General features: G+C 37.4%; 1 protein-coding gene and 1 non-coding gene across 6 annotated transcripts; one reads left to right on the top strand and one right to left on the bottom strand.

Moving 5' to 3' along the window:
* The first annotated feature begins 569 nt into the window (after nt 1-569).
* Nucleotides 570-11,664, top strand: dus2 (dihydrouridine synthase 2). 5 transcript variants are annotated; one of them, XM_056740648.1, is made up of 16 exons: nt 570-585; nt 2,305-2,438; nt 2,639-2,684; nt 2,796-2,887; nt 3,826-3,869; nt 3,970-4,030; nt 4,139-4,186; nt 4,838-4,903; nt 5,287-5,357; nt 5,451-5,537; nt 7,055-7,223; nt 7,356-7,477; nt 10,039-10,182; nt 10,261-10,348; nt 10,846-10,919; nt 11,005-11,664. In XM_056740648.1, the coding sequence occupies exons 2-16, from the start codon at nt 2,310-2,312 to the stop codon at nt 11,264-11,266; spliced, it is 1,503 nt and encodes a 500-aa protein (XP_056596626.1). In that variant the 5' UTR covers nt 570-585; nt 2,305-2,309; the 3' UTR covers nt 11,267-11,664. The 5 variants fall into 5 exon arrangements, with proteins under 5 accessions (XP_056596626.1, XP_056596623.1, XP_056596625.1 ...); XM_056740645.1 differs by lacking the exon at nt 570-585 and adding an exon at nt 2,020-2,067 and having other exon boundaries at nt 2,308-2,438; XM_056740647.1 differs by lacking the exon at nt 570-585 and adding an exon at nt 2,021-2,032.
* On the bottom strand, nt 1,734-1,807 carry trnat-agu (transfer RNA threonine (anticodon AGU)). Its single transcript has one exon. It is a non-coding gene; the product is annotated as a tRNA-Thr (tRNA).
* Nucleotides 11,665-11,672: the final 8 nt, after the last annotated feature.

Raw genomic sequence — 11,672 nt, forward strand, 5'->3', positions numbered from 1 at the left:
TTGGTCACACATTGCAATAGACTTCATCACGGACTTGCTTTCTGTGACCTTTTTTCTCAGTTTCCGATTTCTCTCTGCTTTAAGTCTCCGCTACTGGAAACTGCCTAGGGTTCTTCCTGTGAAACGTGGAAGTCACGCGTGCATAAGCCCATTAATTGCGCTGAACTGCTATGAGAGGTGGCCTGGGATAAAAGAGTTCCATTGAGTCGAGGCTCTCTCTCTCTCTTACAAGTTTCTTTTTCGCGTTTTTCCTCAGTTACTTTCAAAATTTTCCCCATGTGTACGTTTTAAATTTCCCTTAGACGTAATTTTTTTTATTGTTCAATTTCCTAATTTGTTAATATTTTTTTTATTGTCAACAAAGTTGTGGTTCGCTGTTGAGAACTGTTCACTTCGATATTGCGTCAGAAGCCGTTGCAAGCCTACGGCACCATGCAAACCTGCGACTTGGCATTAGTCCTCAGAGCGCTTATGCTCCCTCCATTTGAGCCGTTGTCGGCGGCAAGCTTGAGGGTGTTCTCGTTAAAAATGCTCCTTCATGTAGCCTTGGCTTCAACCAAAAACATTGGGGACTTACAGGCGACTGTGAGTGATATTACTAAATTATATGCTGCCTTATCGCTGGGGAAACCTTCACTCGCTGGGCATGTTTGGTTTTATATTATACCACGCATGTTAGACTGGTATTTTACTTATTTGTGTTTGTGTGGTCCATAGTTAAGATTGTTTATCATGTGCTTTACTGTATCGTCATGATGCGTGGCTTCTTTGTCTGTACCGCTTAGGCCGAGCCACTAACGCTGCTCTCGCGGCGCTATTCTATACAATCCCCTATAGCGACTGATGCAATGTATTAGTGAACCGTGCTTGAAAGGAAACGTTCCGGTTTCTAGAAATGGGAATGAGAATTGCGTCAGGGGCCGCGCTCACAGCTCAAGCGGCAGAACTCGTTCAATCGAGGATTCTGAGTTAAGCCCCGGTCACACATGTCTGTTTGCTACATTGACAAAAATTCATTGGTATGTGAATGCGACAGACTGGAAACGCAAGCTTCTGTTGCAAAGTTCCGTATGCCGCTGCATTCCAAAATTCAAGTTTGGTGAACTCTGACCTGCAAATTCGCATCAACTTTCCTGATCCCCACCCATATTTGCAACAAATACAACAAATAGTTAAGTGCTCAAACTAAAATCTGACCGGGGCTTTATGCAGCTCAGACGGCTCTTATAATAGATTCAAGATCCAAAGAAGCTTTATTGGCATGATAAAACAAATTTTACATTGCCAAACCACAGGATAATTAAATATAAACATTCTCTACAAATACAGATACATTTTTTATAAAAGTATATAGGTTAATACAAAGAGAAAAATATTGGTGAAAGTTCTCAGTGAGGATGACAGAATTTCCATTAGAACTACTCCTCTAATACGACTTATATATCCTAATTTAACGAAGCATTGTCTTGTTTTAAGATAATCATTGTCCGGGAATCTTTATATAAAATATATTATATGCTCACAAGGATAATAAACATGTACCATACCATTGTTTTAAAAGGGTGCAGGCACCATAAAGTGGGATAAAAATATTATGTGTGGCATATAATCAACATACTCGAGTGCAATGAAATGTGAACTAACCCAATTATTATTACTATTATTAGTACTATTGATAAAATTTAAATATTTGAATACATTTGTAAATGATAACTTGACTTCTTTGAAATAAAAGGCACCGCTGAGATTCGAACTCAGGATCTCCTGTTTACTAGACAGGCGCTTTAACCATCTAAGCCACGGCGCCGGTACGCACGAAGTGGAAAAAATAATTATTAACCGTAACTACCCAAAACTTTAGCAAGTCGACTGGTTAATTAATAGTTTTTTCACACCGCTTTAAATACCGGCTGTTCAATCGTAGTGTAATTCTGGCTTTAAATCAAAAAAGGGAAAGTTTAAACGATTCCTCTGACTTCTGTAAACTGACTGGCGCACAGTTATGACATCAGACCGGAAGCACGTTTTGACGGTAATAGTCATGCACAGAAGTTTCTCTTCATGCTTGTACGTTCGTCCAAGATTTTGTTTTTAACGTTTGTAGTTAGATTTTTTTACTGTTTCTTTTCGTCTTTGCTAGTCTTCTTAATTACGTTAAATGTATTAACCATGGGATTTGTATGCTGCTGTGAAGGCTAACGTTACGAGTCCAAAGTTAATGATGTGTTATTGTTTATAATGTGATAGTTACACATTGTTTTATAATGACAGTGTTGAAGGTAATCTGATGTGATCATGTCTCAGCAGTGATGATGGCCAGCAGTGTTGAAAGGTTGTGTTTTGTTCAGAAGTGTATTCTGGCTCCCATGGTGCGGGTGGGCACTCTTCCCATGAGACTCCTGGCACTGGACTATGGAGCACATATTGTGTACTGTGAGGTGAAGATTTGCTCAAATTCACTGACTGACATTTCTGTTACGTTTTGCTTCCCTATTGCATTATGTTCGTGTTCACTGTCAACGACAATAATGTTGATCTTAATGTCATGCCTGAAATAAGAGTAAAACTAATGAATTATCTTGGAACTATATTGTTTTTGTGCATCAAAATGTAGACATTTGGCTCTTTGTTATTTCAGGAGCTGATTGATATTAAAATGGCCCAATGTAAGCGAGTGGTAAATGGTATGTTTGTTTTCTGCTGGTCATCTAATACATTTAAATATATATAACACATTAGTGATCATGTGAAATAAAACCAGCTTACATGTTATCACTCCTTCTGTTTGTCTTCAGATGTTTTGGAGACGGTTGATTTCATTGCTCCAGATGAGCGTGTGATGTTTCGCACCTGCAATAAAGAGAAGGATCGTGTTGTCTTTCAAATGGTAAGTACTTTGCATTCCTCAAACCTTGTTTTTGCCATTCCAGAACCAATTGCTATACATGTTGTACATGACTGGTGCATATTTCACTGTCTTTGTAATAGGTTTTTGGACTTGGGTCTTCAGTGCAAAGTACAAAAATGTTTTACTCACATTAGATTGCTGCGCCATTCCTATCGGATCCAATATTGAAGGCACAGCACTGCTTTTTAATTTTAAACTCTCCACAAACCAGTGTCGATCTCTGCTTTGTTGACGAAGGAATCCTCTGAGAAATGAAACAGACAAACGCTCCATGTTTTTCCCACATGAGCTGGAACGTCTTTAAAAATAAACTTTAACACCATTCCTAATATCGGAATTTGAAGGAAGTTTATGCAGCGACTGTATTCTTCCACAACCAGGGATGGCACAATATTAAGATATCTTTAACGGCATGTTTGTTTGTGGCTTGCTCGCTCTATCTTGTTCCGCACAACTTGTTACTTCAGTCCCGTCATGTGCGAACCAGTGGGCGGGACTAAAGAAGTAGTCATTGATATTTTTCTGTGGAAGTGGTGTTCAACCTATCAATGATAGGTGCATTCCAGAACCTGGTGTTCGCTGGGCCTGGTGTCAATAAAAGATGTCATATTAGTAACAAGGGCGTTTTCAGTTCTGACACTTACATGATGTTCGCGTGAATACGATCCCTCTTATATAACAAAAGCTTGGGTTAAAATTGTGATTTTAATTCATGCCTCCTTTAAAACTGTCTCATACCTATTACTTCGTATCACATTTGTATTTATCTATGACATCTTTTTCAAATTAAGCAGGAATTGGCTTTCACAGTTCTGTGAGGGGACAAAAATTAGGACCTTTTTACCCCCAATGTATTATATTTTAGGCTATGTACTGGAAAATGAGTTTAAGTATTTCTCTGGCGGTTTGTGTTGCAGGGAACAGCTGATCCAGACAGAGCTCTTGCTGTGGCCAAACTTATGTAAATGACTTATCAGTTTTTCTCTTATTTACGGTGGATCCAGATTTATAGCTAATGATGCTCAAAGCTCTAAACACTTTTAAACTTCTGTTTTGAATAGAGAAAATGATGTGGCAGCGGTTGATGTGAATATGGGCTGTCCAAAGGAATACTCTACTAAGGTAAATTATATACCAATCCTTATTTAAAATAATGTATGAAGAGTTTGATTAACAGTTTTAGAATTAACATTTGTGCTGTCCTTATATAATAAGTGTACATTCTTATAGGGAGGAATGGGTTCTGCACTTCTTTCTGATCCAGAGAAAATAGAAGCTGTAAGTTTTCATAGATTTTGGTTCAGTCATTGGTAGGGCTGTCACAATTATTAAATAATCGTCTCATCGCTATTATTTGATGTCATCGCAATTATTTCAGATAACCACTGTTATTGTGAATCCTTTGAGGGTGATCTACAGTATCTGCTGCATTTTACATCCACCTTCCTTGGTCTGCACTCACTGTTACATTCAAATGACATTTCTCCATTGTTTGAGTTGCATTAGCTTTGTATTTTTTGTTGTTTATTTGTTTCCAGAGTGGCCGAATGAATCTACACAGCAAGACGCTCATATCTAGTTTTAGTGCTCAAGACTCAAGTCTTCTCTGTTAAGGTCACTCTACAGTAAATAATATTAGTTTTTTACATCACATTTCTAAAGTATATATTTTCTTCATTAAATAAATTAGTTGTCATTGTTAGTTATATTCTCAAAGCCTTGAAACAGACAATTAATCGTCATTATGTCAATTATTTAATAGACAATTAATTGTCAGCCAAATTTCATAATGTGACAGCCCTAGTCATAGGCTCTGTGTTGCTTGAACACAACACACTTTGGTTCTTGACAGTATCAGTTTAGTTTTTGACAATATCCGTTAAACTGATTAATTTATTCAATTTTTCTTTAACCACTTGTCTTTAACAGATCCTGAGCACTCTTGTGAATGGAATTTCAAAACCAGTAACGTGCAAAATCAGGATTCTCCCAACAGTACGTTCTCAGAAGTTTATGGGACCATCTGGGAAACTATTTCTGCCTTTGGATAGGAAAATTAAGGATTACAGTAAAAATACTGTATAATACTGTTCAATAAAAGTTCAAATGTGAAAGGACGTGGAAATGCTTCGTTATAGATATCACAATATACAGAATGTGTTGTAAAAAATGTTATATTTCAGTCATTCTGTTTTGGAGCTTTTTTATCAGATTTTCTTACTAATCTGTTAGAGAATAAAAACATGTCATCAAAATTCGGTCTATATTAGAATTTCTTTAGCCATAGGAGAAATAAAGTTAACTGAAAGACTTTTGGTTGTGGATTTGACATTTAGATCCCTGTGATCAGATCTTTGTTTATTTCTCTGCTGTTTCAGCTTGAGGACACAGTGAATTTAGTGAAAAGAATTGAAAGAACAGGAGTGGCGGCAATAGCAGTGCATGGCAGGTAAGATGTTTTATTTAGTTATTTTGGTGAACATATTCTTACTAAAATATTCTTATTTCAAATCATCTCTATTTTCGTGTGTCTTGATTTTAGGATGAAAGAGGAGAGACCGCGGCATCCAGTTCACTGCGATTATATCCAGGCCGTAGCTGAAAGTGTGTCCATTCCAGTCATTGCCAAGTCAGTCCTCAGTTTATATCACTTGTGTCTCATGCAGATTGTACTGAAAAGCTGTAGGATCACTTGCATACAGATAGTGTGTGCTGTGATATTTTGTTAATATTTTATATGTTGCATATTTTGTTATCTAAAAAATAGCAAATGTATATACTCCTAGGGATAGTTCATCCAAAACGAGTGCCAATTTGTTGTTTTACAGACTTAAAGTCTTGATGTTGGTTACTCTTTATTTTTAAATGTTTGTGGAATGTAAGCCCAAGAAGTAGTGACTTGGATCGTGGATTTGATTATTTGGTTATGTTCACGCCAGTACGTTTGCCCACTGACAAAGCCACGGTCAGTCTATGGTAGGTCTAATGGTAGGTTTATTGTAACAGATAGAGACGGAATATAAACAAGAAAATCTGGAGAAAAAGAAAGTGAAATAAGTATTTGATTCCCTACCATCCAGCAAGAATTCTGGCTCCACAGATTGGTTAAGTGCCTATATGGAACATAAGGAAAAGTCAATTTTAGAAAGTACTCCTAATGTCAGCTTGTTATGTAGATAAAATATGGCTGACAGCAGAATCTGTATCTTCCGTTTCCACCTCCATCACCATGGTCAAGACCAAAGCTGTCAAATGATTTCAGGGACAAGATTGTAGACCTGCATATAGCTGGAATGGGCTTCAAAAACATCAGACACAAGCTTGGAGAGAAAAATAACCATCAATTGCCCTTTGTCTGGAGCTTCCTGAACGATTTTCCCAATGGGGTAAAGATAGAACAACAGTCTCCTACTATCATCCTAGAACAACACGGAAGTAGCTTGTTAATGATTTCAAAGCAGTTGGTACCACAGTTACCAAGCAAACCATTGGTAACACGCTATGCCACAATAGATTGAAATTCTGCTACACCAGCAAGGTCTTCCTGCTCAAGAAGACTTGTCTGGCCAAAAGCCGGAGCAGGAGAAATAGTGACTATGACCCCAAGAACACCATCTCTAAAGTTAAGGACAGTGTTGGAAACATTATGGTTTGGGGCTTTTTCTCTGCCCAGTGTACAAGGGCACATTAACAGTGTCCTAACCAGTCTCCAGAACCTAGTCCTGTAGAACATCTGTAAAGGAGGCTAAAACTTTTAAGTTGCAAAGCGACAACCAAGAAACCTTAAAGATTAGAGAGGTATGGACCAAAATGTGTATCCTGACACATGTGCAAACCTGCTGACCAACTATAAGAAATGTCTTACCTCTGTGCTTGCCAACAGGGGTTTCTCCACCAAGTAAAAATTATTTTTTTGTGCTGGTATCACATAATTATTTTACTCAATGAAATGCGAATCGATTTATAACTTTATATAATGTTTTTTTGGATTTTGTGGTTTAAATTCTGTTTCTATCATTTTAAATAAACTTCAATTCTTTGTAAGTAGACAAAATTTCAAAATCAGCAATGGATCAAATAAATATTTTATGTGTAGGGAACTACATTTCAGTTGAAATGTATTGTCTTGTTTCTGTTTCTCTATAGTGGTGGCTCTTTGGATTCAGTGAAGACATTTGATGACATTGAAAAGTTTCGGGTTGCTACAGGGGCATCATCTGTAATGCTTGCCCGGGCGGCCATGTGGAATCCATCAATCTTCCGGCAGCAGGGAGCGCTGTCTTTAGAAACTGTAATGGAGGAATATATCAAATATGTGAGTGGTACAAAATTTACATGGTTAGATTCCTACAGTCATCCACAGTTTATTCATTTAAACATGTCATGTCATCATTTGTTTTCTTTGGACCTTCGTGGAAGTCATAAATTTGTTTCTGTGTGTTTACAGGCCGTTCGCTTTGACAATAACCCATTTAACACCAAATACTGCTTATGCCAGATGCTCCGAGACAGAGTTGAGTCTACGTTTGGAAAACAGTTACATGCAGCTCAGACAGTTGGCGAAATCTGGTAATTCATCTTCCGTATTATGACGGGTGAAAACCACCCTGTTTTTGCCACCCTGCCAGTAAATTTTAATGCCCATAAATATTTCTTACCAACCATAAAATAACTATACTTATCAAGATAGGTGTTTGTCTCTGTGAGAATGGAATTATTTTCACCTTCTTTGCATATTTGTGACAAATATAACTTTGTTGTGTTATTTTGTACTCTCATTAAGTACCTAATGTGTTTAAATTTTGAACCCCAATAGAGTACTGCAGAGATGACCTATTTTTTAGGAGTGCTCCGATCAGGATTTTTAAGGCCGATCCTCGATCACTGAAAGCTGTATCGCCCGATACCGATTACAGGAACTATTTGAAGCTTTCTCAGTACCAACTATATTTAACAACAATTTATATCAAGTATTCAAGTTAAGAGAAGAGAAAGTCTAATGAATTAACAAAATAATATTAGTAATTAAAATATCTACATAAAACATAGCAGCCTGTGACACGAGTTCCAGAAACCCTTTGTCATCCACAATATATAGTGGCTGTGATCAAAGCAAATTTATAACATTATTTTATCTGATAATCTGATATTTCTTAATTCTTCTTACTGTCCTTGCAGTAGGGTTGATGATTTTAAAAATGTCTCTGACAGGTTGCACTAGACTTTTATTTTAGACTTTTCATTTATTTATTCAATGTTGCTGGTTTCGGACATAAAATAATAAACTAATTAAAAGCAAATGTTTATGTTCATATGTCCAATCAGTAACAATGACAGATGCCTGTAAAAGGTGTTTTGTACTCACAAGAAAGCTGTGGTTTGGTCATATATGTGCTGCTTCTGCCACTCACTGAACAGAGAAAATGCAGAGAGAGAGATTTTCCACTCCCTGAAAGCTATTATTTATCCGAAAAGACACTTCTTTTTGAGGTAAAAACTCTGTTTATCTGTAATAATAATAATTACATGTTTCCCTTTCAAACCACAAGTGAATTTATAAACAAAGTGCACACAGTTGTTTGAGAAACAAAGTAAATAATCAAGTACTTTTAATCTTTGGCTTTTACCCCCAAAGGCCCACTGCCATACGCAGTTCGCAGTGTTTTTATTCACCGAGGTGAAAAATCTCCACACGCAGCAACGTCTGCGTTCTTGCGTTTGGCGCTGCTGAGTCATGTGATAGTGGACTACAAAACACAACAGGGCAGGGATGAGCAACGTGTGCAAAACTAAATGTATTGGAAATAAATAGTTCTTCTTTATTATACAATTATTAGCTACATTAGTAAATAAATAAAATCTGTAGTAAAAACACATTACTATCGAAGCCTTTATGTTAGGATCGTTCCTTTTCGACACAACCTCAGCATTGAAAGTATCAATATTTCTGGATCGATCCGCCCACCCCTAGCTGCTGAACTATCCCGCTCTCTCTAAGTGCAAGCTAACTTTGAAAACTACTCACTCATTTATGTGACAAACCTTCAAATGTCTAATGAGGTTGGTGGTGTAAAAATATTTTGGGTGCTTCCCGCCTCGTGGAATTTGCAAAGCACACACGTTTCAGGTTGCTAATGCATTGTCTTTTTCACACACCTTGTAGAATTACAAAAAAATTCTCGCCAATTTTGCGTCATCTGATCGGCTTTTCTGGATCGGCCTTTATAGAGACCGCCGATCATACTTCCCAAAGTGATTATCGGCCGATTATGATCGGCGACCGATCAGTCGGAGCACCTCTAGTATTTTTGTTTGCAAACCCCAGGAAAGTTTTAAGACTTCCGGATCCATCGCCCCAAAGTCTATAGGTTTTAGGAATAGGGTTTAGGTAAATTGCATCAAATAAGATCTGTGGCTTACAAAAACTCTTAATATTTTCACGTTTTAATCTATGACAAAAATCGCACCAGTTATAACCCACTTGTGATTTTTTTATCCTTTATAGTGTGTTTAAAACAGCGACTACTTCCTTTGGCGGGGACGTTAGACGTTACCAACAATATAAATCTCACAACTAATGCAACATGGGCACAAATCTCTTGTTGGGGATTCATTCACGGAGTAATTACTTATCAGGAAACATGTTTTTAGTCAAGTTTGAGAAAGTTGTTGGAGGCTTGGTGCTGGTGACGAAACAAAGTGACCATAGTATAGTCTGTTTGTAGCCTCGTGTTAGCTTTTTACTTTAGGCTTCAAAAATAGCACTTATTGTGTTAATCTCTAAAGATGATATTGATAGACAAAACGTGTAAACATCATGAACATTTGTTAATCACAGGACTTATTTTTTGTGATCTTCCAAAAGTGTATGGGGTTAATGAATAGGCTTTCGGTCGAGGGAACCAGCAGGGCACTTACAGTGGTTTAGCCTACAAAAATACGTCATCTCTGAGGTACTCCATATACACACTGTAAAACATAAAATCCCAATGTTTTTAATGGACTCTTTGAAATTCAAATAAAAAAGGGCCCAAATTTTACAAATTTATCATCACTGATAATATAATATAATAATTCAACTGCAGTTGTCTCATAGATTTTAAGTAATGTATTTGTGTTCCGTTGTTCAGTGAGGTGTTTGGCATGACCGAATACTACAGTAAGACCACAGCTGAACTGGACGCTAGAAGATCTTCCATACAGGTCAACATTGATCAACCATTAAGCCCTAAACTAGAGGACGACATCATCACAATGCCAATCCGCTTTGAGAGGTTTGATTCATTGTGGCTCAGTTTATCAGAGTAAATTTACCTGTGTGTATATGCATTGACATTTGTGTCTGTTTGTAGGCGATTTTACCCACCTCAGATCACTCCAAAGATGTACCTGTTGGAATGGAGTCGAAGGGAAAAGCTTGATCAACCTGTGTATGAGACGGTTAGTTTTACTAGAGCTCACACTATGATTTCATCACTATTCAGGAGTATAACACTGTGTCGATAGCGGACGTGAGATTGTAGAACCCATTATAATCAGCAAACACGCTGGATGTTCTGTTGTCGCATTGCACGCATCCAGTGTATACGCAGTATAAGAAACCTAGAGACACTGATAATGATATCGCAGAATATCTAATTTGTGGTGATCAGTGTTGGGGTCAACACAATTTAACAACCATAATAATCAGATGTTACTTTTTAACTTGATGAAATAAAAACCTTTCATGAAATAGACCAGGGCAATCACAAGTGGAAAGTCCTGTTGCGCATCTATAATAAAGCAAATCAAGTAATGCCTGTGTTGACAACATCTATTGAAACAGGAAGGCCCAACTTCCTTTTTTACAGCGGTGAACCATGATTTGCAAGTTGCTGTGGAGGCAAGTTTGTGTAATAGATAAAGAAAATAGTAATATGTGACTTTTAACTTCATAGAAACAGCGAACTCAAGATAGAGCGTTTCAATCCACGCTTATTGTGGCTGATATCAAGTACCGGTCTACACTGTGGTGAGTTTTCTGTGCAAACACGCATATGTTCATTGCATGCGTCATGCAATAGACTGTCATTTATATCTCTTATATTCTTGTTTAGGGAAAAGTCAAAGAAGTCTGCAGAGCAAGCAGCGGCTATTGTCTGCTTGCGCACACTTGGGCTTCCAGAGGGTCGAGAAGGAGAGGAGAACAGCGGGCTGGTGAACAAACGCAAGAGGAACGATAAACAGTGTGCAGCAGTGGAGAACAAAGAGTCAACCTTCCGAAAGAGACACATTACTGAACCGCCGCAACAAGAGGAAGAGGAAATGATATGCAGGACCAAAGTTGTGAATGGTGCTTGTGGTCAGACCACACATTAACCTTGGGTAGACATTGACTATCTGAACTCACTATAAAGACTTCTTATGCCATCAAAGCACAGTGGAGTATTTTTGGACACACTGTAACGGCATATTTTGTCTGCTTTATGCTTCTTCAATTCGAATGTTCCCTTGTCACATGCCATTGTTTTCCTGCATATTAATGTTGAATTTGTTGTATGCCACTGTTTTATGTGGGGGAAAGAACTATTGTCTTGAATTAGCTGTTTTTAAATGGCATAATGACTTTCAGTTCTTCATTAGAAGGCGGCTGATGTGAAGATCAAGGAGTAAACACAGATGCAATGACGTTATACACTTCTTTTATTTAATAATATTTTAGGTTTTTCATCCTCATGGATATTATTTGAAATAAAATGTTAGTTGTTTTCTAGAAAGTATTAAA

This window comes from Triplophysa dalaica, chromosome 24 (assembly GCF_015846415.1).
Source record: "Triplophysa dalaica isolate WHDGS20190420 chromosome 24, ASM1584641v1, whole genome shotgun sequence".
In the NCBI taxonomy this organism is placed as follows: Eukaryota; Metazoa; Chordata; class Actinopteri; order Cypriniformes; family Nemacheilidae; genus Triplophysa; species Triplophysa dalaica.

Coding starts and splice junctions, on each gene's coding strand:
- dus2 (XM_056740648.1), top strand. CDS start 2,310: ATGATGGCCAGCAGTGTTGAAAGGTTGTGTTTTGTTCAGAAGTGTATT. Junction 5,358..5,450: donor GCAATAGCAGTGCATGGCAG/GTAAGATGTTTT, acceptor TCTTGATTTTAG/GATGAAAGAGGAGAGACCGC. Junction 7,478..10,038: donor CAGACAGTTGGCGAAATCTG/GTAATTCATCTT, acceptor TCCGTTGTTCAG/TGAGGTGTTTGGCATGACCG.